At 38.6% G+C, this 25,706-nt stretch overlaps 2 protein-coding genes across 6 annotated transcripts in view; both read left to right on the top strand.

Annotated features, from left to right (window-relative positions):
- src (v-src avian sarcoma (Schmidt-Ruppin A-2) viral oncogene homolog) overlaps positions 1-17,239 on the top strand; it is a 52,647-nt gene extending 35,408 nt beyond the window's left edge. Inside the window, exons 2-14 of one of the 4 annotated variants that reach the window (XM_017419199.3) lie at positions 2,244-2,496; positions 2,623-2,722; positions 3,526-3,543; positions 4,146-4,244; positions 5,202-5,228; positions 5,555-5,658; positions 8,878-9,027; positions 9,175-9,330; positions 11,041-11,220; positions 11,425-11,501; positions 11,602-11,755; positions 14,071-14,202; positions 15,056-17,239. In XM_017419199.3, the coding sequence (XP_017274688.1) occupies positions 2,253-2,496; positions 2,623-2,722; positions 3,526-3,543; positions 4,146-4,244; positions 5,202-5,228; positions 5,555-5,658; positions 8,878-9,027; positions 9,175-9,330; positions 11,041-11,220; positions 11,425-11,501; positions 11,602-11,755; positions 14,071-14,202; positions 15,056-15,264 (1,650 nt within the window). In that variant the 5' untranslated portion in view covers positions 2,244-2,252 and the 3' untranslated portion in view covers positions 15,265-17,239. The remainder of the gene's footprint in view (positions 1-2,243; positions 2,497-2,622; positions 2,723-3,525; positions 3,544-4,145; positions 4,245-5,201; positions 5,229-5,554; positions 5,659-8,877; positions 9,028-9,174; positions 9,331-11,040; positions 11,221-11,424; positions 11,502-11,601; positions 11,756-14,070; positions 14,203-15,055) is intronic. The other 3 variants (XM_037977185.1, XM_025006579.2, XM_025006580.2) reach the window with 3 other exon arrangements.
- An 895-nt stretch (positions 17,240-18,134) lies between these two features.
- mical1 (microtubule associated monooxygenase, calponin and LIM domain containing 1) overlaps positions 18,135-25,706 on the top strand; it is a 34,279-nt gene continuing 26,707 nt past the window's right edge. The window contains exons 1-3 of one of the 2 annotated variants that reach the window (XM_017419262.3): positions 18,135-18,298; positions 18,712-18,835; positions 24,238-24,544. In XM_017419262.3, coding sequence (XP_017274751.1) covers positions 24,287-24,544 — 258 coding nt within the window. In that variant the 5' untranslated portion in view covers positions 18,135-18,298; positions 18,712-18,835; positions 24,238-24,286. Of the gene's footprint in view, positions 18,335-18,711; positions 18,836-24,237; positions 24,545-25,706 lie in introns of both variants that reach the window. The other variant, XM_017419263.3, reaches the window with a different exon arrangement.

The raw sequence follows: 25,706 nt of genomic DNA, 5'->3' as shown, positions 1-25,706 counted from the left end.
AAAACGGTAAGTAATATGACGAGACTGAAAACGAGCAAAAACTAAACAACTGATTTTAGGCTTACTAATTGTCAGGTGAGGTTCTGCATTGGCTGTAGGATCTGTGATTACTTCCCAGGTGAAAGTTTTCTTGTGTTTGAGTCCAGGGTGAAAACACCAGGCAGTTTGAGCTTTCCAGAGTTGAGTGTAGATGAAGGGAACAGGAGGACATCAGTGAACCATCTTCAAGGCTGGGCTTTTACGAAGGAACCGGGACCAGACTGGATTCTCAGGCAGGCAGGAAACTCACTGAGGAAAACGAATACACAAAAGCAACAGGTAAGTAAATCTCTGACTTTGACAGACTGATTACTTAAGCTGGCTCGGAGACTTTACCACACGGTAAGCAATGCTCCAGCGCTGATCTGGTTCCCACCACAGCCTTAAATACACCAGTCCATCTGATGCCTCATCTCCTTCAGGTGTGCAGGGGGAAAGTCCAACTCCACCAGCAGGAGGAGCCGGCCACGCCCACCAGGAAGTGCAGAAAACCAGAGATCACCACACCGTCCTTTTATCATCTTTATGTGTGTTGCAACATACCATATTCTGTTCTTCATCAGGTTGTTAATTACTTGACTAAAACTAAGGACAAATGTAGAATTAGTGTGTGAACATTGAGACATTAAAGCTAAACCTAAAACTCTGCTTCTGTAGAAATCAATAGGTTCTGTAGCAGCCACATGCTGCTGATCAAATGCATTGATTAACTGATTATCAACAGAAACTGTGAGTACCACTCTAGAGCATTAATTTGTCTTAAGTAGAGCTGCAAAATAGATTGAAAAATTTCTGTCAGTGCGATATTAAAGATCACAGTATCAATGTTGCAAAGTATGGCAGTAAATCACAGATCCAAACTGGATGTAAATAATATTTTTATCAATCAGATGAATCCCCACTACCCAAAATGCCCACAACTGATTTAGAAGAACATAGCTGAAATGCTGAAGCTAAAGCAACACTAAAGGGTGTTGTGAGTGGTGTGATGACAAAAAAGAAAGAGTAAGGAAAATGTGGGTTTATAGCAAGTGATATTGTCATCACAATATTCAACGATATTATTGCAATAGCTTGTTTTTCTAATGTTGTGCAGCCCTATTTTTAATGCATCTGGGGAAGACATCAGTGATTTTATAAAAGGAACTATTGCTGCTGCCCATCGATCTGGGTCACAGGGCCATTTCTGAACAACTTCAAAGTCCATCATTCTTCCAAGAAAGATCATCAAAAATGAGGAAACAACATGTGATTCCATGCAATAAGCTGATCATTACCTCCATCAAAAATATTCTAGAGTCAAATGTGAGGCTATCTGTCTCTCAGCTGAACTTTGGCTCAAAAAATCTTATTTAAAAGCTTATTTAAACACACAAGCTGTGATAAACCAAATGTTCACTGACATTTATTCTCCAGCTTTAGAAGGTATATTGATTAGTGAGATTGGTGCATCTTTGTCAACCTAAGAGCAAAATAGGTTGTTTTTGTCCAAATCATAGTGAAAAGAGGATCAAATTGCTGATGAATGAACAGATGAATAAATAAACATTACATAATTCCAGGTTTTAGTTTATATATGTTAAAATGTTGCAAGAAAAAGCTTATATCATCCATGTAATAATCTACAACCTAAAACACCACAGTACAAAGATCAATAGTTCTTTTTAGTTCTCCTAATAACAAAAAGGGGGACAGGATTTGGTTTCTGCTTCAGTCTAATACATGAAGTGAGTAAAAAAAAAAAAAAAAAAAACTAACAGAAAGTAGCTATAGAATCCAGAAGTATGTCTTTGTATGGGTTTCTGTATGTGAGAGGTGGATGTAGACATGTGGGACCTTTCTGTTGCCTGTGTTTGCTCTGCTGATGACAGTTGAATGAAGTGGATCTCATGTTTGTCTTGAAACCCAAGAGTGGCAGCTGCTCCACTGTCCATGGGGAAGTTTTGCTACACGTGGTCTGTGGGAGTTTTAGTAAATTTAATGTTAGACCCCAAGTTGTCTCTGGGCCCCTCATCTGGCTTTGTGGCCATCAGAAGATTTTTAATTGGATTCTAAGAACATCAAATCGAAAAACCAGACTATTTTGATGTCAGATTATAGTGCAATTTATCTTTTTACTACAGTTCTCTAAATTTTCAATTTTAGCCAAGGTTACTCTTCAGCTGCCATCTCAGACTTCTTTCCTGATCTTGAATGCATTGCAGGTCTCGGCTATGGGGGGATCCAAGAGTAAGTCCAAGGATATCAGCCAACGAACCCGCAGCCTTGATGGAAACCCCGGCTCTGGAGGCACTCAGCACCACAACTCAGCTCAACAGTCCTTGACACCCAACCGTAGTCCCATGATGGACAGTGTTCTCAATAGCAATAAGTCAATGAGCAGTACTCCAGAAGTGAGCCTGTTTGGAGGGGCAGACAATAACAGTTACAGTTCTTCTAACAGAGTCGCTCAAGCAGGTGGGAGGTTTTTTTTTAATGATTCTATCCCCTTATACAATTCGTTTTTAGGACTTTATTTTGTTACCTGGTATAACTGTATGCCCAGCAGTTGTCTGGTTAAAGTCAAACTTTGTCTTCTTACAGGGGGTGTGATGACATTCGTGGCCTTGTATAACTATGAGGCTCGAACAACCTCAGATCTGTCGTTCAGGAAGGGCGAACAACTCCAGATAGTAAACAGCACGTAAGGAAAATGGAAAAAAACATTGTTACTGCCTCTTTTTTATCTGTCTTTGCTTCTTCTCAAAGTTCTTGATAAAAAGTAAGAAGAGTATTAACTCTTCACTGTCCTGGAAATGGATTTTTTTCACCCAGTTGACTAGCTGTTTTGACCTCCTATAGGAGCCCGATTTTTCTTTGAGCAGAACTTTGATTTTAGTCAAGTTAAAAATGTAAGCACAAAACTTTTGTGGATGTGGTTGTTTTCATTAGCAATTCCTAAGAACCAGATTTAAGAGGGTCATGCTTGTTTCTAGCATGTGGACTGTCAATATTGGAGCAGTGAACCATATATACTATACACAGTCCTGACCTACAAGGCAGAACAATAGATTATTACTGCATATGGTTCTTTAGACTAAACATACTACATCATATTGGGCTGAATACACCCAGAATCCATGAACCAACTCCCAGATTAGCTGTTTATCAAGTCGAGCTAGGTATCAGACATATTTGTTGTAGTTTTCTTATTTGGCCCATTTAAGTATACCACTGTAAAGTATACACAGTGACCCAAAAGGCTTTTTGTTATCAAAATCTGTGTCTTCTGAATGTATTTCTTACAGGCTTAATTATTATACATCTCTCATTGTTGCATAAGATTTTCTTTTTTTAAAACAACACTATTGCTTGATCTTTTATGTGTTACTCTGCAGCAGCTCTGAACTTGCTCTCTGTATGGTTTTTAACCCCCCTCTTTTTTACTCTGTCCCTTTCATGTTTCTTTTTTTCCATTCCTACATCAAACCATTCTTTTTTATATAGGAGGAAAGTGAACTGCAGGTTTGTGAAGCCTTTTTTTCCAATTGTGTTTGAATATACCTTTTGTTCAAACTCATGTGCTTTTGTTTTCCTGACCATAGAGTGTGCCCCCTATGCTGTATAATACCACTTCATCACATAACTCGTATCATAAACCCTTGTTGCAGTAATCAGGAAGAGTAGATGCAAAGCCTCACAGCATTATTACCCTCACAGGTCATCGAGAGGCAACGAGTGTGAACCAGTTTTTTTTTTTTCCCTTTTAGATTTTCTAGTGGATGTAGTGCTGCAAAGCTCTAGCAGCCACATCTCTGATAAAGTGTAGACTACACATACCAGGACCTCCCTTTTGTTCTGCCCACATGAATGCATGTTTGTGTGATGACATATTTCTTTTACCGGTAGAGCAACCTGGGTTTATATTTATCAAGCTTCTTTGTGATCCAAGGGCTCAATCATGCTTGAATCTAACTGTTTTAGTGGTTACTAAAAGTTAGAAAAAAATAACTCTGCCTTTTGAGTCACACTTCAAGACTCTTGATAAACAGTCCTAAAGTTCATCCTTGTGTTTTGGATATGGATGAGCCTTGTTAAAGCTGCGTGTTATCATTTTGTCTGTACAGAGAAGGGGATTGGTGGATGGCGTGCTCCGTGAGCTCCGGAGAGACTGGTTATATCCCCAGCAATTTTGTGGCTCCAACTGACTCCATCCAGGCAGAAGAGTAAACCCCTTCATTTATTTATTTTTTCTTCTCACTTTATCTATTTTATGTTTTCCTCACTAAGTGCATGAAAAAAAAAAACTAGCCAAAGAAAATTTGGCTTCTTAAAACTTTCTTTTTTGTGCATGTTGTAAATTTTGAACGGGCTCTTAGAGGAAAAAGGCTGACCTTTTTGGAAAATGGTTTACACCTTACGGTAAATGCACATCTTGCCAGTTAGCTTAGCATGGTTTGGAAAAATAACTTTACTGATACCTTAAGAAGCTACAATCAGCAGCTAGTTGAACACATCCAAAGGAAAGAAAATGGCTACAGTAGTAATATATTTTTTTAAATAATTTTTTATGTTCCATCAGGTTCAGTGGAACATAAAAATAATAAATGTATAAAAAAACATTTACACTTTACAGTAAGTGTACACCTGGCCAGTAAGCTTAACATGAACTGGTTTGTTAGCTTAGTATATTCTGGCCCATCAGCTTAGCATGGACTGGCTGCTCCACGAGGTGACTTCTTTGGTGTTGTAATTTAGATCAGTGGAGTCTGCTTGACAACAGCAGACTCCCAGTAATTGCCCCACACTCTCTAAATTAATCTGCTTTTACATTTGACAAATTCAAGATTTTGTTCATTTATAAAATTCACAGATGTTTCTTGATTGAATTTAATTTCTTTGAACTGAGACAATTGAGCAATTTGCCTCCATTTTCAATTTAAATTTTTTTATTGCTAAGAAAACCAAACAGATAGTTCCTTATAACAGCTTTTTTCTATGCACATATAAAAATGTTGTGATGTTTTTATTAGGCACTTGGTCTGAAAACAAATTATCCAATACAGATCTTGTAAGTGGCTGTAAAGCATTTACTGAATTTGCTGACCTGCTTTCTTACTATATAATGCTCATAAGCTAACTGTAACAACCTTATTTCTCACTTTTGCTTCTTGCTTCACCAGTGATTTCAGTCTGACTCTAGACCCCAGGTAAGCAGCTGCTGCACTGCAGGCATTAGCATTGATTGCAAAAATTTTCAAAGTGGGAGGTGGGTCTCCTCAGTTGACTTTCATTGCATTTCAGGGAAATTTGAGCAAATTGAAGTGAAGAGATAATTGCGGTCAGTTAGAATCAGAACTGGTTATATGTTCCTAAGCTTTATCTGAGGAGAAGGCCACTGTTAAAAACTTTGAAAACTCTTGGCCAAGCTTTTGAGCTACGTTATCTTCTTTGAACTCCATTTTTCCTCTTCACCAATCTGTACCTTTGTGTCCCCTTTATTTTATTTTATTTTGTTTTATTTTGACCTCACCAGGTGGTACTTTGGCAAAATCACACGCCGTGATTCTGAAAGGATGCTGCTACATTTAGAGTACAGGAGAGGGACTTTCCTGGTGAGAGAAAGTGAAACATCCAAAGGTGAGGATTGTGTCAGCTCTTCATTCATTGTAGAACTCAGGCTTGTGGAGTCATGACTGGAAATTTATCAAAACTTTGAATAAATCCATCTGTAAGGTTCTTGGTCTTGTTTACTCTGACTTACATGTATGATACAGTATGTCATGTAAACAAAATGACCTGTACTCACTGTGCAGGAGATCTTTCCATGATTGGAACTGTGTATTTTTATATTTCTTTATGAGTAAAGTACTCTGGTGAACCATTAATAACCTAAACTTAAAATGATCACTGTGAATATGATGGCCTCCTACTGAGCAATAGCTGTAGTTAATCATAGGCCTTATTTAGCTCTGAATATTTTAAACGAAATTTAGTGGCCATCCACACAAGCGCTATTTTCTAAATGAAAAGAGCCCTGTTCCTACAGTGAAACATGGAGGAGGCTCGGTTATGTTCTGGGGCTGCATCTGACAGATGACAAGGACAAGAAGTTCCACATATGAGCAGCATCTGTGGAAGGAGCTGAAACTTGCAGTCTGGAGAAAAAAAATGAAACGCTTTAAACCTGAAGATGTGGAGCAGTTTGCTCACAAGGAGTAGGGCAAAATATCTGTGGGCAGGTGCCAAAATCTCATCAAGAGTTCCAGAAATCACTGGTGCAACCAAATATTAAGTTAAGGGTACCATCCTTTTTGTCACGGCCAGTTTCAATTTTTTTTTTTTTAATTATTTCACTATTGGGTTGAAATTGAAGCAATGACTGATTTTCATCAGTTGATTTCAATATATTAATATATTAAATATTATTAATTATATATTAATGTTATTACTTTTGTCAGTTTCAAGTTATTTTAGTGACCTTTGTAGGTTTTTCTTTCTTTAACAAAAACAATTTTGTCTACATCTGCAGCTATATTCTACTGTCTGATAGAAACATAAAACAAGACCTAGTTTCATTTAACATCTCATAAAAAACTTCAAGGTATATGAGCTGTAGATGAGTTTTTCTTTGGATACAAACAAAATAAATATTTGGTAGGAGTCACGCTTTTCGACTTGAAAAGCTGCACAGGCAAAACCAGCTTATGCTGTTGTCTTCTTGTGTGGTTGGTTGGTTCACCTATAGTTGAGGCCTGCATTAGAAGGACTTGTATGGTGGAAGTGTCTTTGTGTTTGTGGGGCTGGTTTCCTCTGCAAGATGTGTGAAGTGCTTGAAAAGCAAAACCCTTGAGTTTGAGTCTCAAAGAGCCTCTTTACTTTTGCCAGTATTGCCAAAATGTAGACATTTACTTGACATCAAAATTTGATTTTAAATGTCTCCTAAACTTTCACTTTTAAATCAGATTGAGCCCAACAGATGTCCATGAACAGTTTAGATGTAGTTTAAGCATCTTTTTAACCTAAAAATGCTCAGTAGGTTGTGTTTTTACCAATTTGTAGAGCAACTGCACATAACTTCCACTGAGCATTTTTAAATTATTTTAGTTTTTTAGCAGAAGTAAGATGTGCTTTTCTTCTCCAGCTCTATGGCATTGTTTTGTTCTGCTTTCAGCGTCTCTCTCTAACTCACATTTACACTGTTATCTTACTCACCTCCCACAAGGTTTTTGAGGAAGACCTCTCTGTGGGTGAGACAGCTGTTACATGTTAGACACAAGTCTGTCTGTGTAGGAATGCTTTTCATGATGTTGTCAGACATTTTTAATGTTACAAAACTATAAATTATAATATCAGTGTAGTCAGTGCATGATTAGAGCCTAGAAATCTCACTATCTATTGAGACAATTCCAAACATTTTTTGCTTTATTAATCATTTCAATTGGATGAGATGATAAAATAAAACTAAAGTTTTGAAAATGTAACATGAAACTAGAAAGTTTTTGAAGAAATTTTTTAGAGTGCCAGTATTAATTACCTCTCTAAAGTCCAACAGTAACATAGGACTTATTTTTGTAATAATCCAAGCTAACCAAATCTTGACATTTTACTGTAGGAACTTAAAAAGAAAAACAACCAGGATCAAATATTTGATAAAACTGCTGCCGGTAGCTCAGTAGGATCACAACACACACCTCTGTTTCACTTCCTGACAGCACTCCTAATAGGACAGACATACAGTTATGCAAAGTAGATGTTAGACCTCAACCAAACAGCCACTGTGCAAAAACTATAAGTTGTAATAATATTTTGACTGATAAGTGGCAGAAGCTTCTGGTTGTCACATATGTCAGTTTCTATGTGTCTGCAGTGTTATATAACAAGTTAAACGGACCTTTCTCTCCGAGTATGGAAGAGAAAACTTTGAGCTCAGATACAATAGAAGCCAACATGAGTGCACACTCTGCAGTCTGGGGGGGTTAACAGAAAACTATTAGTCCAATAGCAGTAAGAGACACACTGTGTAAAAGAAGACAAACTGCTTATGTTCTGATGTATTAAAGACCTAACATTTGTTAAAGGACTGCTTATCACCCACTGCCATTCAATGACAGAGTTTTAGGCTAAGATCATATCCGTTTAACAGATATACGGTTAAAAGTTGATATTGTAGTAGCTACAAATCATTCCCAAATCATTGCGTACTGTAATCGCGAACATATCATGCAATATCACGTGAGGTCTTGAGACAGATAATGTTATGTTTAAGGTTTGACCAGAACGGCTATAACTGTCAGTTTTCATTATAATACTATTTTAGTTTAAATCTCTGGCCTGAAAGGCAGCAGGCGATATGCATTCCTTCAAGGAATGCCTTTGATATTAAAAATGGTTTGGAATATTTTTTTTTTTTTTACAGTTGCACAGTTCGTTTTCTTCATCTGTCACACACAAAGATGAACACATCACATGTAACTCAATGTCTTTTCCGAGAACATTAAGGCTTTTGGACCATCAGTGATTGAACCGCTGAACCTCGGGTTGGCAGATTGTGCCACAGCCATGCAGGTGATTGGAAAGAGAGGGAGGAAGTAGATTGGTCACTAGGAGTTGTGGGGAATTACAGGGTGGGTGAGAGAAATCTGAATTAGGTCAGTGTGGAGCTAAAGCCAAGGTCTGTACAACCGCAGGCCACATCATCCTGTTCAAACATAAAGGAGGAGGAAGTGGCCTTGGGCTGCTCTGTGTTTCAAAGCCCTCTTACACACCATTAATACTCCCTCTGCTGGTGAAATGAGAACACTGTTAAAAAAAATCAATGATTTGTCTTATCTGTGCCTCCTTCTTATCACCCCCCAGGTGCCTACTGCCTGTCTATGTTGGACTATGATAATGTCAAAGGGTTGAGCATTAAACACTACAAGATCAGGAAGCTGGACAGTGGGGGCTTCTACATCACGTCCCGCACCCAGTTCAACTCCCTGCAGCAGCTCGTCAATCATTACTGCAGTGAGTTCACTCCTCTTCCCCAGCTTAGAAGAAAGAGGCTCTCACACTCATTTTCTTATCAGTTCAGTCACTCATTCCCTTTGTTTCCTGCTCCCTGATACCGTGGTATACTTCTCCTAACCATAACTCGCTGACTTCCTTCCTCAGAGCACGCTGATGGACTGTGTCACATTCTGACGGACATTTGTCCCATCCCGAATCCTCAGACTCAGGGCTTGAACAAGGATGCCTGGGAAATCCCCAGAGAGTCCCTTCGGCTTGACGTGAAGCTTGGGCAGGGCTGCTTCGGAGAGGTCTGGATGGGTAGGTCATGTTTTCATACATTTTTTTAAAAATAAGTGTTCAATTTTGAGTTGATTTTCTTTATTATATGGATAATTTTTATGAAAAGAAACTTGAAGCACACTTTACTCCCAACCAGCTGTCTGACTGTAGGGAGAATGGAAAGAAATGTTTTTAGTGTTATAGGTCATAGCTGAGAGTCAGTGGGATGATACTTTATTTTGGTGGTTCCAAAACGTTTTATGCCACACCCCCTTTGCTGGGAGTAAAATTATAAAGCTGGTGCTTTTGCAGGAGAAGCTACTGATGATGGGTTTCGAAGACTGCTGTTTCCTGGATTACTGACTACCTGACAGGCAGGACACAGTTTGTCTGTTTGGGCAGATTTCTGTCACATGTAGTGGTCAGGGATGTAGGAACTCCTCAGGGGACTGTGCTGTCTCCTTTCCTTGTCACCCTATAAACCAATGATTTTGAGTACAACTCCAGGTCCTGCCACCTTCAGAAATTCTCTGATGACTCTGCAGTTGTCAGGTGTGTTTGAGTTGGAGGAGAGGAGAGTACAGGACATTAGTGGACGACTTTGTGGAGTGGGCTGGGCGAAATCACCCTCTGCTGAATGCGGTCAAGACCAAAGAGATGGTGACTGACTTTAATAAAGGGAGGACGCTTTGCTCCTGTAAATATATAAAATGGAGTACCCTGCAATTGTTGCACTATCACTGTGTTTATTTGTGCACATCATTTACTGTTTGCGTTTTTGTTTGTTATAATAAATGTTGTTTTTTAATGCCTAAAATTTTGAACTTGTCTGCTGCTGTGACAAACCAATATCCCTCAGGGGATCAATAAAGTGTCTTTCTATACTATTCTATTCTAAAATTATATTTTGTAAAAGATTTACACAAATCCTTTTTTTTCATAGTAAACTCTTGTGTCAGTTGAAAACAATCTTAACTTGTTTTGTCACCAGATTGTTTCTTTTTACTGAGTTTTTTTTTTCTAATTAAAGAACAATCTAACAGGAACGGCTCTTTGCTAGAACAATAACAGGCTGTTCCATCAGCCTCTGACTATTCAGAAATACAGAAATAATTCAAAATGTGCAGTCACTTGTAGAACCATATTAATAAAGTCCAATCTGTGACCAAAACCCCATCAAATCTACATTTTTAACAACTTAATATCACAATGACTGCAATGAGTCTTTTTTTTTCACCGTTTTATCTATAAATGGACTGCAAAAATTAGCCTAAGGCTAAATCTGGTGCAATGCATCAAATGTGTTTATAGTTTACAAGATCGACCCAAGTGGCTTTATAACGTTACTGGGGAGTAATCTTTCAATGTGCATTATTATTATTTTGCCCTTTTATGTGTTTCTAACAGCAAGTACCTCCCATCTTTGTCCTGTCTTGCTCACATTTGACCTCAGCTATGATCAGTCTGACCATCTGTCCTTGATTTAAAGGGTCACATCCTCCAGCTGTAAACTTTTCCCCAATAAAGAGAGAGGAACTCTCGCTCTTTGTTTCTACTTCTACTTCAGCCCAGTATGTGATCACCAGTGATGATCTGATCTAGCTTCATGGCCCTTTCCTTTTGCTCTCAGTTGTAGTGTTGCTCAGAATTCAAACACCAAAGCTTTTTTACTAAAAGTATTATGTTATGTATACTCTATCTCTGCTTATTTGAAACTGATATTGTCTCGTGTTTTTATTGTTTTGCCAGGAACATGGAATGGGGCAACTCAGGTGGCGATCAAGACTTTGAAGCCCGGCACCATGTCGCCGGAGGCCTTCCTGGAGGAGGCTCAGGTCATGAAGAAGTTGAGGCATGAAAAGCTGGTCCAGCTCTACGCCGTGGTGTCTGAGGAGCCCATCTACATTGTAACTGAGTACATGAGCCGAGGTGGGTGAGAAATTCTCCCTTTTTTAGTAGTAGCTGCATAATTCAAATAGTTTTCGAGATAATCAGAGGATTAGTTCAGCCTTTATACCTAATTAAGTTCAATTAAGGGAAACCTGCTTGTTATTTTCTTTGTTTTGTTTTGTTTACATGATTTAATGAACTCCATTACTCACACTAACTTGCAGCACGTGTCTTGGCCAACAGGCAGCTTATTGGATTTTCTGAAAGGGGACATGGGAAAGATCCTCCGCCTCCCTCAGCTGGTGGACATGGCCTCACAGGTCAGCTCATATAAATTATCATCACTACCTGCAGCTTTTCTGCTTTTTGTTTTTCATGTAAAACAACAACAATTATAAACAAACTTCTCCTCTTCCTCAGATTGCTTCAGGAATGGCCTACGTGGAGAGGATGAACTACGTGCACAGAGACCTTCGAGCTGCAAACATTCTCGTGGGAGAAAATCTGGTTTGCAAAGTTGCTGATTTCGGTCTGGCTCGCCTCATCGAAGATAATGAATATACTGCCCGGCAAGGTAACCAAGATGCTAATTACATTTGTGTTTTTTACACTTTGTTACTTGTATACAACAGTTTATGCTTTGTTTTTTAAACTTAGGCTAAAGGTTTTTGACCTCAAGCATCTATCTAGTATTTTAATAACAAAATGGCAAAAATGTTTGAATATTTTTATAATACTCTCATAAATCCTCATAGCCACACGCTAGAAGCTGCTTTGTCAGTTAATATAGGTTAATTTTTTTTTTTTTTTTCATTTCAGTTTGTTGCTACACAGTTCCACAAGTATTTAGCTGACTTGTCTGGCTTAGACCCATGTTTCTCATGGTGTCCTGTGGGGGGTCTGAGGTATTGGGGCCTCTTCCAAAAGGCTTTTTGGTCTCTGTACAACTAAAGAGTTTGGTTTGTGTTGGTGGTAGTGAGTCATTTGTTTTCAGGTAGGTGTGAAACTTCACCAGGGCTGCCCTTTGTCAAGAGTTCTGGACTGAATTTTTAGGTTCAGTAATGATGCACCAGTGGAGAGGTTTGAGCCAGAAGTGGAAACTGCTGATTTACCAGTTAATCTTCATTCTAGCTGTCACATACGCTGATGAACCCATGAACTTCCTTTGAATTACAGTGAGCTTAGTAATAAGATGAGCAGCACAGGTATAATTATCAGAGGCTTAGAATAGAATCATTGGTTCTCAGCATTCAGTTGGGTTGGTAGAAATGCTCCTGGATGCTTTCCAAGTGAGGTGTGTTTGTCATGTCCCTCTGGGATTAGGCTAGTATCTCACTGCACTGCGCTTGTTGAATACTAGTTGGTAACTCAAAATCGTGAGCAAATTGTGAAAAAAACAGGCAAATTGTCAATTGTAGTCTCACTAAATTCTGTGTGTGTAACCAGGTAACCAGCAAACCATTTGACCTTGTTTAGGGCAGCCAATTTGTGAAAATCACAACCCAATTTTGTGTGTACGGCTTGCAAAAGTGCACAAAGTGCACATTATTTTGATTCCCACCCCTCCCCACATTGTACCCACCTTGGCAACTGTTCCACATTTATGATTTAATCTAATGGAGTACACTTTTGAAAGAAAGATTTGGAGACGTTTTTTAATAAATTCTTTTTATTAGCAGCCTGATTAGACCTGAACATTCTGGGCCTTGGAGGTTTTCTGTCAAAGAAGAGCTCCCATGCAGGTGTCAAAATATATCTCTAACTCTTACGACGACTCTGCAACTATTCTGAGAGAAAATTTGTCGCACAAATTTATTTTTGAACATGTATGTCATCCAGAACAGGTGTCAGAAGATATATGAATAAATGAATGGATTTATTCAGATGGACGGACATTATTTTGTTTACATTTTGCATACTTGACACATAAATGATAAATAAATGATTAAATTACAGAATGTCATTTAGGTAATTTGTACTGGAATTATGATGCTGGAAGTAACTTGAACTTGGAGTCTGCTCAGTCAGACTGCACTCCCAGTTTACCTGAAACCTGATTCAGATAAATGTTACAGTTAACTGTGGTTACATTTAAAGTTACTGTTTGTGCAAGGTGATAAAAGGGTTTTGCTTTTTAAAACGCTCCAGCACTGCAGCTGCGTGGCGTTTTCACCAACTGGTCAGAGTCGCCTGAGGCTGACACTGCAGCTTATGTGTGACAGAAGCTGGCAGAGAGAAAAAGGAACCTTTTTTTTTAACTAACTTTACCAGAATAGCATTTTACATTGCTTCTAGTAGTCCGAATAGTATTTCCTCAAACCTTTCAGTGCAAATAGAAAATCCTCCAGCAGTCTAAGCCTTTAGCAGCACAACTAAGGAATAGCTCAGGAAACCCAAGCCAACCGTAGATATAGGATTTATCAAAAAGCAAAGTCTAAAGCCTAGTCTTAAAAGGAGACAGGGTGTCAGTCTCACAAACAGAAACTGGAAGTTGGTTTTGAAAAGAGAGGAACCTGATAACTGAAAGCTCTGCCTCCCATTCTACTTTTGGCAACTCTAAGAACCACAAATAAACCTGCAGTCTGAGAGTGAAGTCCTCTGTTAGGAAAATATGACTAATTGCTGTTTTGACAAGTCAGAATCAAATCAGTTTGTACTGTAAATGTTTATAATAATAATAAAAAAATCACATTGTTACACTGACCAGTGAAAAAATTTTAAATATTAAAAAAATAACTCCAGATAGTCAATTATAGATTAAAAAAATGCTAAAACTGCTTTCTAGGTGTTTGAATTCATACATAAACTCTAAAGTAGCTTAGAGTTTCTGTCTTTGACTACAATGACCTGTAGTCATTTGATCATGCTAATAATTCTGTATTCTTGCAGGAGCCAAGTTTCCCATCAAGTGGACCGCTCCTGAAGCAGCTCTTTACGGCCGCTTCACCATCAAATCTGACGTCTGGTCGTTTGGGATCCTGCTGACTGAACTGGCCACCAAAGGCCGTGTGCCATACCCAGGTACAGGCCTTTCTCTTAGACTTAGTTACAATCCAAGAACACATCTTGCTTGTTTTAATTTGATCAGATTGACCCCTATACATGTCCTAATCTCATAGAGCATATATTTATTGCCCACCGCTAAAGACAATCCAGTGATAATGTCTGTGTCTGTGTGTGTGCCTGTTTGTCTGTCAAGTTAGCAAAATACTTAAACAGATTTTAATGTAACTCTCAGAAAGTCATTGGAAATACTGTACATCCCTAAGTCAATTTAAGATGGTTGCCACAGCTAATCAACATTAGCCAACACAAAAATGGCTGTAACTTGACCATTTTTACTGAAATAAACCTAAAATTTGGTGTGGTAGTAGCTGAGCATCATCCTTAACATACTATGAGTGCCTTTACATTGCGCACGGAGCCTAACTTCAAACTTTGGCATTAACTGTTAGCAAAATATCTCAAGAACCACATGACAGATTTTAATGAAACTCAGAAAGTAATTATTTGATGCACATCTACAACTAATTAACTTTTGGAGTCACTTCAATTCAATATGGCTGCCACAGCTATTTCACCTTAGCCACATAAAAATTGTTGTAACTTAGGCAAAGGTAGAGATATTGAGCTGAGGTTTGACTTAGCATTAACTGAGTCACTCTGAACACGTACTCTTAGCAATAACAGATCTTGTGACATCTCGGAATATTGCATGAGATCACACTTAATGTCATTTACAAGGTTTGACCTAAACGGCTACTTTTACATAACTCCTCATCATAAGATGATCCTAGTTCAAAACTGTGGCACAATAAGTGGTGGGCGTTATGAATTCCTTCCTGATTGCAGCTGGTTTGTTTTGGTCTCCCAGGTATGGTGAACCGGGAGGTGTTGGACCAGGTGGAGCGGGGCTACAGGATGCCGTGTCCTGCAGAGTGCCCTGAATCCCTCCATGAGCTGATGCTGACCTGCTGGAGGAAGGAGCCCGAGGAGAGGCCCACCTTTGAGTACCTGCAGGGCTTCTTGGAGGATTACTTCACCTCCACGGAACCTCAGTATCAGCCCGGAGAGATCCTGTAAATGAGTTGTTTGTTCACACACCTCATGGATATGCAAAACAGACCAAAAACATCTGGTTTAGGGAGAATGGACAAGAATGAATGGAGTTACTGAGTAACAAGGAAGACAGCTGATATCCGTCTGGGTACAATCAGTGACTTGAACATGAAAGGAGTCTTTTTTTTTTTCTTTTTAAATGTTTAAGTCAGTGTCATTTTTTACCCTGCTTTTATTGTTCTGGGGACTTAAAGTGTGTTTGTACTTTCTTGTAGTTTTTTTTTTATGTCTATGAAACTTTAGCAGTAAAAAAACACAGTTTTTACAGAAGTGGGAGGAAAAAAGGAAAAGAAACTGTCATGAAAGACATAGAGGAGTGTTAGTCAAACAGGAAGTCCTGCTGATTAACGCCACTGTTTGGCTGCATTTTTTAAGGCTCCAAATTGAAGCATATGTGCTCAGACTGTCTTCCGTTTCTTGACTTTAAACATTTTTCTCTAACAGTGAGAATCAGGTTTTTTTTACATCTGGATCATCTGGAAACTTTTCACACCTACCAACGACAGTTGAACAAACTGGTTTCGGATCAACGTACAGCTCAGCATACAAGACGAGACAGAGTTTGTCTCTGTGACTTTTCTTTACTTCAGACAAATGGCTACTGATCACCAAGGGTCAACTCAGGATGGAGAAAACAAGAATTCTGCTGCAAGGATTTTTGTGCCAATAAAAGTCTATTTTGTACTTTTTTCCACTGTGCTGACTTGTATTTTGATACTTTAGTTAAAAAGAACCTCAAGTCCCCAAAAAAAAGTGGCTGTGTTGATTTTCTGAAAGGGTAATCCACTGTGTAGAGCTCCTCCAGGTATGTGGAGCAGCAGCTGGCTCATCAGCTGATTTGTTTTCAGGCATTTAGATGAAAATCAGGCCAGTCTTCTTTTATGCTTCCTTTCAGCTTAATGTTTTTACCCCTTTAATCAGCACTGCTATTTCTTTTATTAGTGCACCTTTGAGCACAATCTTACACTGGACATGTTTATTCTTCATGAAGATGACTAAATAGCGTGGTAATTCCTCCCTCTAGCCTGTAGGAGGCAGACGGCAAAGCATGTATAGAAACTAACTTGGCATTTTAAAACTTAATTGTACATATCTCTGACACTAATAGTTTGTACATATCAACTTCCTTATTTATTCATTTTAAATTAACCCAATTGTTTGTTTGTTTGGTTGTTTTTTTTTCATGATTTTGCAAACTTGTTTATGGCGTCTTTCTGGGTTAAATAGCACCTGATATTGATGACATCATATGATTATATACAGAAACACTTCTTTATATTTATGTGTGAGCAGATTTCTCTGAAACTGCACTGTAAGGTATCATTTCGAAGAGCTCAGATTGTGATGGAAACTGTTTTGTTTTGCCCTGCACTGAGAATCTGCCCGTGGTGCTCCTTTCCATGAATTAGTCCAACAACCTGTACTGCAGATGTTTACATTTTGGTTGCTTTGGTGCTGATTTAGAGGCTAAAACTGAGCAGTTAGTTCAGTTTTTCAGAGCATCAGTCTGCGCCGCCATCCTCTGTTTGTGCTTCCGCTCCTTCAGCGGTGCATGTGGCGTCTCCAGCCTGATTGAGGCTAAATAACATTTGTGGCAAATGATGCACATGGCAGGAGCTTAATAGCTGCAGTGTCCAATGATTGGTGAAAGGTGTTGCTTAGACAAAGTCAGACTGTCCAACACTGATCACATTTGACATTAGCTCATATAACAGCCCAGAAAGGTGGTATGTTCCCTGACTTTTAAACTAAGGATGTTTTCTCTGGGGTTCTGTACATCTTCTTCCTGACTATGCAGATATTTTTACAATCTGTCATATTCTTATATAAATATATATACACTTTTTCTACCATATCCAGATGGTATTTTCACACAAAAGTTTGTGAAATTCTACTGAATATTGTTTGAAATAAAATAAAAAAGTACATTTAAATAAAACTTGTACATTGGCAGCTGTTTTCTGTCTTGTTTGGTTGAACAAAGTGCAATTCTCTAAGCACAGATGGTCAATAATATTTTACTGATCAGCGGAACCAGAAGCCATACATTGGGAAAAGTAAAATATATAAAGATGGGAATGTTCTGTACATGTTTGTTGTGTGAGAAGCACCCTGAATGACAGTGATCGGTGATCCTGGAATAAGCTTGGGAAAGTCACAGAACAAATCAGGACCCTGAACAAGCAGAAGGTATGGAACAGATAATAGAAGTTTAGCAAAAATTCTATTTTAATCCATGTATGATATGTAAAATCACAGGTTAATTTTAAAATATGCAGATTTTATTTTCAGATTTTGCTTTGTTGAGTATGTTGGTATAAAGAAAAGTAATAAAAGAAGCTATTTATAAAAGTACAGCATTTTAAGATACATGCACTTGTTCTAACTCTGATTCAGGTATATTTAGTTACTTTCGAGCAAAAGTTTTTATTTTTTATTTTTTGATAGGGTAAACAATAGTGTGCATCCTCTTTTAATTCAAATGTTTTACTTATCAGAAATATAGTTTGTTCAATTCTGAGCTGCGCAAATCAAGAAAAGCATAAACCCAATGCCTACCTACATCCATCTCCATATCTATACTTATATTCATTCTTTTAACCATGACTGGTACAAAGGCTATTCTTTCAGTTCGTTTCCTACGTACCTTTCCTAAATTTATAGATGTTGCTTTTTATTTATTTATTTATCCATCCATTCATTCATCTGGTGAAGGTTTGGCTACAAGTTTCCCCCCTCTGAACCTGCTGACGCCACTCTGATCAAAGGAAAGCCGCCGTCAGGTACCTTCGCGCGTGACGTGTGCTCGCGCTCGCGCTCGCGCTGACACCGAGAATCGGCAGAAAGTCCCGGAAGAGAGTGAGCGTTTATTTGTGTCGTCCGCGCGCGAGGTCCGCTCTCTTCACCTGCACACACAGAAGAGTGGGGGGACAAAGACAAACATGGGGACCGGAAAGCTGTTTGGCACAGAGCGGCTTCCAGCTCCTCTTCAAACCGGGTAATGGAAGTTTAAAACGCCGGGGCTCGTCTGAAGGTTGGCTGCCGCGCGTTTTTTTATGTTTAAAGTGTCTTTATGTGTAAAGTTGGGGAGTTTTGTCGGGCTGCTAGTAGTTTATGAAACGTAGGCTATTGTTTGTGTTTACTTTCACATCACAGGATGGGCGTCGTGTTTCGTTAAATTCAGCTTGGTGGGACTTGAATTCTGAAAGTCTACCAGCACTTTGTGACATGCTGAGACTAGAACCTGCTGACCTCATCCTCTGCCACCAGTCTTCTTCATTGGAAATGACATGTTTAAATGCCACAGTACAAACCCTGCTGCATTTAGGAAATGACATCATGGTTCTCTTCCTCTTCCACTCATTTTTCCGTTTTTTTTAAATTATCATTTCCTCTCTGCGTTTCTGCCAGGTTGGAGCCAACATCCTGATCCAGCCTGAGCTGCCAGACACACCGACCGGGCAGAGTCCACGCATGTAACAAGGTGGGTCTGGTCCAGTCCACCGGCTGTGGGGAATAAAGAGAAAGAAACCAGGTCAGTTTGTCTTGTAGGTTCTGTCTGATCATGTTTTACAGCATTCCTGCCAAAAAACAAGTCTCGCTTTGCTCAGTATAAACCAAATTATGATGATTACATGAGCGTGCACACTTCCCACAGATGATTCGTCCTTCAGATGACGTGTTTGTGGTTGAGTTTTTTTTTCTTCTTTGCAGCAAGTCTGCAAAGCTTCTTGAAACAAAGAAGTGCTAAGAATAAACACAGCAGCCTATTTTAGAAACACCTAAAAGTGTCATGATGATCAACGGCGTTATTTTTAGTTTCGACAGGCCGTCTTTGCAGACCGCCTTCTGATGAATTATTATTCAGTTAATCTCACCTGCTGTTGTAAAGACGAATCTTTGCAGGTCAAAGATTCACTCCGGAGTTCATTAAGGCCCACTCCTGGTGATCAGGTGTGGGCCTGAGTGTTTGTTAGTGAAATATCTCATGAACCAGTAGACGGATTTTAATGAAACTCTCGGAAAGTAATCACTGAATCTACATCTACAGCTGATTTATATTTTGGAGTCAGTCCAATTCAACAGGGCCATCTCAGCTAGCCAGCTTTGGCAAACACAAAATAGCTGTAACTCAGTCAGTTTTACTGATGTTCAGCTAAAACTGGGTATCTTAGTACCCGAGTCTTGCCAACACACATTCTGAGCGTTAACTCGTCGCGCGAGATCTGTTTTGAAAACTTTGCCCTTGACGCTACCTGTCTGTTAGAAGAATAACTCATGGACCACTGGATGGATTTTAATGAAACCTTCAAAAAGTAGTCACTGGATGAACATCTACAACTCATTAACTTTTGAAGTTGACCCAGTTCAAGATGGTTGCCACAGCTATTTAACCTTAGCTAACAAAAAACAAATGGTTATACCGCAACCACCGCTAAAATTTTGCGTGTTAATAGCTGAGCATCAGCGTCAACAAATACTCAGAGTGCTACACATTGCATGAATCCTTGGCATTGACTGTTAGCATCATCCCTGTCTGTCTGTTAGCAAGATATTTCACAAACCTCTACACAGATTGTAATGAAACTTTCAGAATGTGATCATTGAATGTACAGGATGGGCCATTTATATGGATACACCTTAATAAAAAGGGAATGATTGGTTATATTAACTTTCTGTTTGTGGCACATTAGTATATGGGAGAGGGAAAACTTTTCAAGATGGGTGGTGACCATAGCGGCCATTTTGATTGCTGTTTGACGTATGTTTTAAAGTTGATGCCACTACGTGATCGTCATAGAGGCCTGCAAAAAGTACACAATTTGTTGTTGTTTGCAACACCATTTTACAGATTATTCAGATAATCAAAAGCAGAAATGCACTAAAACAGGAAGAGGAGTTACTTTGTCTTAAAATCTGCATCACTGTGTTCATTTCCAGTGAGCAGCTCCAGAAAATAACAGCTAATAAAAATGAAAAGGAAGAATTTTGCCCTGTTGTGGCAAATTTCCTTAGTGTTCTTCATGCACACACGTCATGCAGTGTTATGTGAACATAACACACCCCTGGATTCAGCTACAGCTGACTGGAATAGTTGTAGGAAGTGGTGACATTAGCAGTTACAACAGGAAATGTTAGTCAACCACATTTAGCATCACATGTATGATCATGTTTTGCATTGCTGCTCAGAACTTGAACTGTTTTGAATGTTGTATTTTTTAAAAACAATATTGAAGGAGTACATATTGCCCACTGCCTTTCATGCCAGAGTTTTAGAATAAGATCATCTCATTTTGTTGAATGTATTAAGTTAAGTTCATTTTAGTGAAATCTTATAAATGAAGTTTTGCACAACTGTCAGCTGTTACCATCCATCCATTTTCTTTACCTGCTTCTCCACTCTGGGTCACGGGGAGCTGGTGCCTATCTCCAGCAGTCACTGTGCAAGAGGCAGGGGACACCCTAGACATGTCACAATAGAGACAGGGACACATAGAAACAAACAACCAATCACACTCTCGCTCACACCTAGGGACAATTTAACCTAACATGCATGTTTTTGGTCTGTGGGAAGAAACCGGAGTACCCGGAGTAAACCCACATGTTCACAAGGAACATGTTCACCCAGAAAGGCCCCAGGCCAGGATGTGATCCTGCAACTTTCTTGCTGGGAGGCGACAGCTTTAACCACTACGCTGCTCTGCGTAGTGTTACCATGCCACATTTTAGCTCAATATCTGTAAAACTGAGTTACAATTCTTTATTTTTAAGGTCAGTTGGCTGTGGTCATGATTGTGGAGGTACAGTCAATGATTATTTTTTTTGAGAGTTTCATTAATATCTATTTCAGTGATTCATGAGATATTTTAATAATTGTACAGACAAACACACACAGAGAAGAACATCACTGCTCGTCTTCATCTTAGGTGGCAAGCAATGATAACTTCGAGCAAGGAAACTCAGAGTTTTCAGTGCAAGAATGACTGATTTTAATGAGTTCAATCAACTCTGAGTATCTTAATCCTGAGTTTACCTCATGTTTCATCAACAGAGCTCTAATACATTGATTCACCATGGCAACTGCAGGGAAATAAAGATCTAAGTAGTTTTTGAATACCAAATACACTAAGTACACAAGGACAAAGTGCAGCTGGAGCGGTGGTACACAGGAGGATGTCACAGATCATCTCATTAGTCTGTCCCAGAGCTTTAATTCATGTGGTTGATTTTAGCTTCTTTTTTTTCACATTTATGATAATTATAGAAATTAAATGGGGTGCTTTCCTTTGAAAAAGGCTCATTAGTCAGAATGATTATTTAGAAAAAGAAATGTTTTTACAGTAGTAATATGCATCTGCACAGTGAGAGTCACAGAACAATAAACTGATTTTGTATGTATTCAGACTGTAAAATCAGAGGACCTAGACTTTAATGCTGTTACTGGAATGCAACCTCTGTGGATTTTCACAGGTCAAAGACAGGATTTGTAATACGGGCCCAAAAATTAAAAACTGCAATCTTTTGTACTTCTGGGGAACAAATATATTTAAAAAACAAAACTAAACTAAACTAAAAAACCCCAAAGATCTAAATTACGTATTTTGCTGAGCTTTAATAGCTGCTGACTAAAAACATACTCGCAGAAGTTTTCATCCTGAATCAGCGTCTGACTAAAAGGCTGAAAGATGAAAAAACATGCGCTCACATAAAACCCCATCTTTACTAGCTGTAATTTATCCACTGGCTGTGTGCACCTTGTAATTAACAGCACAGCTCCTGTTTCCGGTGCTGCAGGTTAGGTTCCACTACCTCAGGGGTAACAAAACTTACCAAACCACAGGAGCCATAAGAGAGGAGATTAATTTGGTTCAGACAGATTCACATTCAGTACCTCTAAACCTTTAAATGTAGCTTCAGATCCTTGAATGGGAAGCAGCTAAATAAAAGAATTTAATAATGGAACAGATAATGATCTAAAGTTCTCTGTTGTGAGACTCGTTTGCTATATATATATATATATATATATATATATATATATATATATACACACACATAATGTGTATGTATTACACACACACACACACACACATTAAAAAATAGGCATGCAGGCTGGCTTTTGTCCATGTTTTCATTAAGGCTGTTGATATATTGGTATACTGACCTTACACTGAGCCTAATGTGCAAGCCAGTTAATAGATATTAGACTAAAATATAAAGAATTATGGGATCAAAAGGCCAAAACTAATTAAATTGCATAAGGCACAAAAAGGTATTCTCCTGTGGATAAATCACAAAAATATATTGTTGTTTTTTTCTCTGAGGATTTCATTTGGTGATCAAAGCCAACTGCAGATTTAATCTTTCGAATAAAAGCAACAGGATTGGATTGATGAGGACTGTTCACTGTTGTGGATACTGGTGATTTGTAAACTCCCATAAAGTAATTATCACCTGCCTTTTGTCTGTGTGAGTGTGTGTTTGTTCATGCTCAGTTGTTTGTCATATTCAAAAAATAACTCATGAACGACTGGATGGATTTTAATTAAGCTTTCAGAAAGTAGACACTAAATGTGTCTTTGGAACTTTGCCATTATGTTGGTGTAGATTCCCAGTCATCCAGGACATGGTAAATCCTAAAAAGGTTAAAAACAAAAACAACTGGACTTCTATTCTGAACCTAAAAGGCGTTTTGAGAAAGCTCCTCGGATGAGAAGCAAAACATCTTCAGCTACAGAACAGAAGTCCAGTTGTTTTTGTTTTTAACAACTGGATTAACTTTGCTATTAACTACTGGAGTCAACTCTGTCTCTTGGCTGTCCATATGTGTCATGAACCACTCGACAGATTGTAATGAAACTCTCAGAAAGTAAACACTGGCTTCACATCTATGATGGCTGTCATAGCTAATCATCTTTAGAAAACACAAATTATTATAACTTTGTCTGATGTCATAGTAGCTGAGAGTCATCCCCATCACATACTCCAAGCACTAACAGATCATGCTGTGATTACACATAGTTACTTTCAAGATTTAACCAAAACGGTTCTAACTCAGACATTTCTGAATATAGCATGACAGGACACACATAGTCATGTTTGAGGTTTGAACAACGGTCATTTCTCATCATAAGCTGATCTTAGTTTAAAACTCTGGCATGAAAGGCAGCAGGAGTAATAAAACATTTCTGTGTGCTTGTTAATGACTGTAAGTTATGGTTTTCTGTTAACATTAGATGGTAATTTTCTTTCTATCATTTTAGCTGCATTTTCTGAATTGGATTATTTTTGCTCAGTCTATACATTTTCATACAGGAGCGTGTTTTCTATGTGGGAGGGGAAGGGTATTGTTTGTTTTTATTCTGTGGGTTTATTGTTGATTATTTTGTACAGCACTTTGAGGTGATTTTAGTATGAAGGGTGCTTTTTAAATAAAACTGATTGATTGACTTATAATTAAAAAAAACATTTATAGAGTGTAGTTTTGTTTTCTGCTGTGGTGGTCATGTGTTTATCTGTTCCAACATATGGAAAAACTTAGATATGGAGAAGTTAGTATTTCCTCCTGAAGCTGACACATCCTCAGGTGGCATGAAAATGGCGCATGAGTTGTGGGCAGGTCGTTCATTTACAGAGCGGCCATAAAACAAAAGATACGGCCAACCAGAAAAACCACACGGGTGGGAAATCTGTAATGACTCAGTCCACCAGGTGACTGGAAACCCTCAGCCTTCAAAGTGTAGACTATCATTAAGGAAACATGTGGAGGGGACTTCCCATTGCACAGTAGGTGGAAAACCTGGACTACACCCTGTAAATGCAAACAACAAAGAAATGGACTTTGCNNNCCTCTGATTAATTACAGTAAACATCTTACCACAGTGAAATTGTTTCCAGGTAGGAAGTATTAATGCTGTGATAAAACATCCCTTTCCACAGTTCATCACCAAATCTCGGAGCAGAAGGACGTGGACCATCGTCGTGAGCCATGGCGAGCCCGGATCCTGGGAATCCTTCACATGCTACGTTTGACCTTTTTGTCCAAGCGAAGACATGTCCAGAAGTGAAACTGCGCTTTACCGAGCTCTGCCGGCAACTGCACATAGATCCTACAGATTTTAGGAGCTTCTATACAAAACTTAAAGAAAAACTGAACTACTGGAAGGCCAAAGCTCTATGGACCAAGTTGGACAAGAGAGTGTCTCAAGCAGTTTACCAGCAAGGAAAAGTCTGCTCCAAAAACAAGGTACAGGGCTCTATAAGCTCTTTAGCGTGTTTAAGTGATTACTCGGTATAAGCATGTTATTCTTATTATTTTTCAATCTGAGTGGACAAAACATTTCTTTAGCTTTTAATTTGGTTGACAGAAGAGATGCACAGATCTGTTTTGTGGGCCAATACTGATTTCTGATTCTTGTTCAGCTCTGACCTGCCGATATTGATTTCTTTCAAATAACTAATCAACAGAACACTGACTGGTATTGTTCCATCACTCAGTGAGATCCTGCAGCAGTGTAGTCACTGGGGCTCAGTCTGTGGAGGAGTAGCTTTAAAGTTTTGCTTTTTTAAATGTTTTTGCTTTGATTGCGGATTTCCGTGCATGCCTAGTACTCTGGTTGGCAGAAGACAAACAAAGTAACGAAAGTAGGAATTAACCTGGAGCTGGTCAAAATTCTGAGAAGAAATAAAAAAACAAAGTATATTCTGACAGCAGTGTTTTGCAAAGATGGTATAAATGAACTATTTGAGGCATTATGATGCTGGATTCATATTTAGTCCCAAATAAGTGCTGGGACGTTGCAGTCCGTCAGCAAATGGCCAAATGATTTCTGTCCTTAAATTTACAAACTACTCAAACACAAGAACCTCTGAAAGCATACAATTCATTGGACAGTTATATTTAATTATATTCTTTGTTTTGAGGTGTCAAAGCTTTGTGTTGGGAAAACTACGGTGGTTCAGTCCCAGGCTGTTTGGCAAGCCTCATGAACTATAGTGTTCCTTGATAAGGATGGATTTTCAGCCAGGGATCTGTAAGTAGGATAGTTGGTCTTTCTTTTTTTAGTTGTTTGCTTTGTTTGTTTAGTTATGTTTCACTGATGGTTATCTCTGTTATATTCACTTGACAAGCTACAGTACAGGTGAGGTGGAACGCGGTTACGAGCTGTTGATATTTTGTCAGGGTTACTTGTCAAGCTAAAATAAACATAATTATAAAAATAAACAAATGAAAATAGTTGTAGTAAAATTCAGACTACACATGTGATTGTGATCTGACGGCTCACACAGTTTTGAGTCATTGACGTCTCTGTTAAATAGCTTTGTCAGCTTAGTTTTTTCTCTCTTTCCTTAAGAAATCTAAAAATAATTAATGCGTGATAAACCTTGGTGTACGCCCATGTGCACAA

This window comes from Kryptolebias marmoratus, linkage group LG8 (assembly GCF_001649575.2).
Source record: "Kryptolebias marmoratus isolate JLee-2015 linkage group LG8, ASM164957v2, whole genome shotgun sequence".
In the NCBI taxonomy this organism is placed as follows: domain Eukaryota; kingdom Metazoa; phylum Chordata; class Actinopteri; order Cyprinodontiformes; family Rivulidae; genus Kryptolebias; species Kryptolebias marmoratus.
Note: the sequence above shows the minus strand (reverse complement) of the source record. Positions and strands in the feature narration are given on the sequence as shown.